Here is a 6,263-nt window from a genome sequence, read left to right as displayed (position 1 = left end):
AATTTTATAATTACATAATTATAGGGGAATTATTTACAATGCTTACAAGGGAAATTAACCCACAGGAGATGTCACAGATATAATGACTTTCATAATTTAACACACATACACACACACACACAAATCATGTTTTCTACAATTCTACAAATTTTGTGGTGAAATTCTATCATTTAGGTATCTAAAAGTAGCATTAATGGAAACACATGCATTATATTTTGCATAAAAATAGCATACCATTTTTAATAAAACTCAAATTTCAAAGACCTATACACATGTTCTATAAATAAAAAGTTGTATATATTTAGAAAGGTAATTCATTTTCCTACATTTCATCTTTTTATATCATATTCAAATTCATTGGGGAATTACCTCAAATCGTAAATCAAAATTAATCTATTATTGTTTTTCCATGTTTGTATTACCACTAAGGTGTCATGTGAGATCATCATTATCTTACACCCAACCAAAATTATTTTTTTGAGAGTAGATTCTAGGTTCTAATGCCTCTTATAAAAAATGAAAAAAGTTTATCCCATTGTTTGAAAGACACCATAAAGTGCATATTTATGTTTAGTTGGGAAGTAATTATTAAATTTATCTCATTATTTTTTCTTTCAATTCTCTAAGTTCACAAAAGCCAAGATTTTAGTTTAGATTTGTAGTAGGCAACACTGAGAAACTCAAAAATAAATATCAAGCTTACACTCTTAGATAAATCATCTCCTATTCATAAAATAACTATATTACCATTGACAAAGTCCTATAACATTTTCCTCCCTCTATTTGGAGCAATATGTCATGGCCCTTCAGTCAGGATGTCGACCTTGTTAAAGAACTAGGATTGCTATCTTGATATTTCTATATTGCATTCTTATATTAATCACATGTATTCCTATTGTCACCAAGTGTTACATTTATAATAAATTTAATAAGATTTGGTGTGTTTGGAAAAAAATAAATTGAAATGGATTAGAGAATGATGTTCATAATAAAATAAATAAGATTTTATGTGTTTGAGACCACATTTGGAATTCTTAATATTGAAAAAACGAAAAAAAACCACATATTGACTTATAATGGAATTATGTTTTCTAACTTCAATTGTAGAGGAACACGTCACATATATTTGTGATTACCCAACAAAATAATGTAACACTTTATTAAAATAAGGGAAATATTTTTAAAGAGGATGTCATGTTGTATTAAATATATTTGTATTATCATAATGGAGAATTTTATCACAACATGGAGATTTGCATGAGAAAGCTACTTTGCAAATTTGTAATATTTTTAATATAGATAGTGTGCAATAGAGAAATTTTATGTTAAACTTGTTATACATGTGGATATTTTATAAACTCACTAAAATTAACTTAAGCAATGCTAACCTCAAACTTGCAACTGTAAATCATACATATCATATAATATTAATCATTATCAATCTTGAGTAATTCAATACCATTAAATAAGCTTAGGGAATAAAGTCTTCTTAAAATAAATCACATCATCTTGGAAAGAAAAACATAACTACCTCTTTTTTCTATTCACAATAATAATGTGAATTATCATCTAAGAAGCTTTAATGACTTCTTTTTGAGATTGAAACAAAAATAACATTAACAAAATCGTGTATCCGTGAATGGCTTCTGCTAGTGTTACAATTAAACAAACACAAAGATATTTACAAATAGAAAGGTTTAGTGTTATGTAAAAGTGTATTCAAAAGCTAAAAGAGACAAATGTATATTATTGAGCAATTTTATTAATTTGTGCAAGACAATTGTTGTAAAAAAAAATAAATTCCAGAGTATGGATATGGTAACTCATCTTCTTGTTATAATTGACAACAAGGTTAAGTGGTTAGAGAGAAATATAAATAACAAGGTTAAATGGTTAGAGAGAAATCCATTGAATGTTAAAAGAGGAAAGCAGTTGAAAGGTAATATTGAAGCTAATATTGAAGCTGATAAAATGTAACTTTTTAAGCAATTTCAAGAATGCCAAAGAGAAGAAAACAAAACAATAATATTGGGCTTGATATCTTGCAGGCATCTAGCCCAAAAATCCATTAAAGACATTGACTAGACTTGAAAAGTAATTCTAATAACCTGACTCGGGGTCATTGAGAACTTAGGGTTGAAGAATGAACACATGCTCTCTAAGATATGTATCTTCCATAAATGATATAATAGCTAAGATGTTTTAAGAATCATAGATGCTTTTGAAGAGTGTGGTTTTTCTATTCATACCAAAAGGTGTGGTACCATGGTAACAAGGAAATAAAAAAATAATAAATAGTGTAACTAACATATAAAAAAATTTAGAAAAAAAAAAACAGATTTATTTCAACATTCAATATAAATGTTTAGAAACCTTATACGGAAATTATTTGAAATTATTCTTTCTAGGCATAAGAATCAATATTGTAAAAGTACAAATTTGAATTAGAAATGGAATCCATATTAGATTTTACATTCAATTATATCATAATAACAATAGGAAGTTCTTCCCTTGAGTGTATAGATAGTTCACATGTTCAAGAGTTGGTATTTAGCCATACATAAAACATAATTGATTAGCTATAAGGCCCACAGATCTTGGCTGGAAGCTGGAAGTAATTTTTTGGTCAAACTTAAAATATCTAATCAATTATATAGATAAATTTAACTCTAAGTCAACATAATTTAAAAGAAATTTTTGTTTAGCTTGATTCATATCAAAATTTATAAAAAGGTATAGATGCCTTATCCTAAGTAATTTTTTGGTCAAACTTAAAATATCTAATCAATTATATAGATAAATTTAACTCTAAGTCAACATAATTTAAAAGAAATTTTTGTTTAGCTTGATTCATATCGAAATTTATAAAAAAATATAGATGTCTTATCCTAATACATAATTTCCTTGGAACTAATTAGACTATTCTAAAGCAATCTCTTAAAAAAAAAGCACTCTACCTTCGAAATTGTTTTCCTTAATAAAAATAAAATAACATTATTAATAAAAATAAAATAACACCATTAATTCCTTTTGATAAGAGAAAATAAAAAGAAGCTTTGAACTTCTTAGCCTTTGATTACCAACCTAATTTCCAATACCATAAAATTGTCATTATTTTCCTTGCAATAAAAAAGAATAGAAATAAATAATGTCTCCTCACGTGAATGAATTTCAATATCCCAAGTTAAACCCATAAAATTCTCATTATTTTCCTTGTAATAAAAAAGAATAGAAATAAATAATGTCTCTTCACATGAATAAATTTCAATATCCCAAGTTAAACCCACGTCCTCATGCCTTGTGACACCCTACCATCTAATTATACCATGTAGTCTTACTTTAAACTAATACCTCTCTCATTACATAATGGTCCTTTGTAAATACGTAATGGCCCTTTGTAAGTAGGTTTCAGGGTAGAGTTCATGTTTTAGATCATTTACGGAATCCAATTAGAAAATAGAGTTAAAAGTGGGTATGGGAGGAATAACAAAGAAATAAAATGGATGCAAAATGGTTTATGTAGTTACAAAACAATAGGGATAAAAGGAGATACATGAAGCAAAATGAAAATTTGAAAGGGGTATGGTATGTTTCAAGTACCGCTAACCTTAATGCTTTGGATGTACCAATTTTCATGTCAGTCTAGTAGCGTCTACTGAGATGCAGATGTAGCATTTAGGTGGTGATGTGAGGAGAAATGAAGTTACTAAAATATAGATGATTGAAATAGTCAAGAGTGATTTGAAAAAATCAAATTATCAAAATAATCAGAAAAAAGCCAAATTATCCTAAGCCTCATTAAGGAAAACAACCCAGCCAAATTATCCTAGGCCTCATTAAGGAAAACAACCATATATGATTTAAACGACAAAAGCTTCACAACCATATATGATTTAAAGGACAAAAGCTTCACTTTCCCATGAACAAAATAGTGTTGAAAGGAAATGATCATAAATGCATAACCTAAAGTTCTAAACTACCTCTCTTGTAAGATATCAAGAAGTCCATGAGTCAGATACTTTGATAACTCCAACTTCCATAGCTATTATTTCCTTGTTTCCATCCAAATGATAATCTTTGAAAGCTACAATTTTTTTCCTATACAGATTTCTTCCAAAACAGTCCACTGGTGTACACTGTAAACACGTAAGCTTTAATTTTCCATTCAATCATGGTTACTTTTAACATATGTTACTCTCACAACATGTAAGTTATGTCTTCATCCTAACATTGCAAACTTCTTCAATGTTGAATTCCTATCTCATTGAAGGTCGGTAGAAAAATTTCTTCTCTTTCTGAGCAAAAAAATCAAAACATTTCAAAGTGTTTTTAAAAGAAATATCTTATATGCAAGGGATATTTTGATCTGGACGCCAGAGAAATCAAAGCAGCTACAAAACCAATTGTTAACACTTTTGCAAGACTTTCAATAAAAGTGAGTTGAGCTCTGAAACAATAATTTCCCCCTTTCCCCCTGTATTTACACGTTTTAACTGCATACAACACGATTCATGTCAAAACCATAAAATGATGTATCCATAATAAAGGATCTTTATACTCAATAACTGGGCAGTGCAGAAATAACCAAGGATCAAACTCCAAGATTAATAGCCTTACAAGAAAACGAGCTCATTTTTTTTTTTTATAACAAGTTGATATATAATATTTTTTAAATGATACACTTAGTAACGCAGATTATGGAGATACCGGACGATATTTCGCTAGGAGAAAAACAAATCAAGGAGAACACGCCGAACGAGAATACTCATAACGGGAAATCGATACCAGTAACATAATAACTTTCTACACCTATCTCATAGATGGAAATGGATAACAATAATATTATAAACTGTATTTGAAATGGAGGCCTTCGTTGTTCAATTTCTGCTCGATGTCTAAATAAATACGCTCCTGCATCAGTGGCGTGAAATATTTCTTCCACTCGCCCACTTTTCCCTCTCTAAAGAAACTGTGGTTGGGTATTCGATGGTTATTTTCCGTTTTTTTGTTTACGTCCAACGCTGAAAGCCTCTGGAAACTGCACTTCTCCGCAATTACGGAGGCGTTCTCCTCCATGAGCTGAGGAGAACATCCCAAGAAAAGGCCGGGCCTTTTAACCCAACCGACGCAATTGGCTTGCAGGTACTCGTAAGTACCAAACAAGTGAGCTTAAATCGATTGCTCTTTTTCCGAATATTCAGGAAAATCTATCGCTGATTCCCTGAATATTTAGGAATCTTAAGGATGCCCAACAAACAAACATCACCTTAATCGGATCCCGCCTGCTTTCATGCCAATAAGTCGGAACGGTCTCCGCAAAAGGACCGCAATGGAAAATACCAGAGCAAAACCCATCAAACATAGTTTCCTTGCTGAAATCTCCATTCAAATAAGGGAACCCACCTTCATGAAGTTTATTGAAGAATTTCCAAAAGGAAACGAAGACATCTCTGGGGTTGCGAGCAATGTAAACAATCTTGCAAGCAGAAGTCCTCACAAGAGGAGACAGCAAATGGAACGGCACATGTGTGTGCAGCAGACGCGGAGAAGGAAACTTGGAAAAGATGGAAAGATCGTACTGTTGATATTGATGCTCTGCTGCAGGGTTGAATATATAATGCTCCATCGTGGGTACCAAAGAATGGGGATTTCTCTTGTCCACACAATTCGTGTCGCGTTGCTGATTACTGCTACATTGGAAGATGGTGTGAAGCAATGCTTTACACCATGTTGCCCCCGTTTTTGGGTACGAAGACAAGAAAATGTAGTCCGGGCGCGGTTGAAGTCCTTTTGCAGCACCTTCACTGCTGGGAGCATCTTGACATCTATCCAAAGCCCTTCACACTTCTGGGTCGTCGTCCCGCTGCACGACGCAATGAGGCCAGTCGATGATGAATTTTTGGATTCCATATGCGATTCTTCTTCTATTGCTGCCATGATCTCGGCTTCCTCTAGCTGCTCGGGCTCACAACTTGGCAGAAGAATCTACAGCAATTTTGCGTCGAATGCAAGTTATCAAGTAGTGTGTGGATGACATTAACTTATAATTATGATCCAAAAATAAAAATTAAGTGGTTACACTTTAAGTAAACTTGTAGGAAAGTTTTCCGGTTAAAATTTTAAAAATAAAATTTGGTATTAAATTAGATATATTAAAATTTGCAAAATTATTATATATATGAAAAATTTTAAAATATAAATAACTTTCACATATCATTTTTATCTTATATTATATTTACCTATAAAATAAAGGATAATAAATT

The 6,263-nt window shown here is 31.1% G+C and overlaps 1 protein-coding gene across 1 annotated transcript; it reads right to left on the bottom strand.

The window, feature by feature from the left end:
• Window positions 1–4,834: 4,834 nt before the first annotated feature.
• LOC149207968 (cytosolic sulfotransferase 12-like) lies at window positions 4,835–5,959 on the bottom strand. Its single transcript, XM_089393969.1, has one exon. It carries the CDS (start codon window positions 5,624–5,626, stop codon window positions 5,198–5,200), a length of 429 nt encoding a protein of 142 aa, XP_089250095.1. The 5' UTR covers window positions 5,627–5,959; the 3' UTR covers window positions 4,835–5,197.
• Window positions 5,960–6,263: the final 304 nt, after the last annotated feature.

Source organism: Pinus tabuliformis, chromosome 1_2 (assembly GCF_031772625.1).
Source record: "Pinus tabuliformis cultivar Carrire ecotype Pingquan chromosome 1_2, CPIR1, whole genome shotgun sequence".
Lineage (NCBI taxonomy): Eukaryota > Viridiplantae > Streptophyta > Pinopsida > Pinales > Pinaceae > Pinus > Pinus tabuliformis.
Note: the sequence above shows the minus strand (reverse complement) of the source record. Positions and strands in the feature narration are given on the sequence as shown.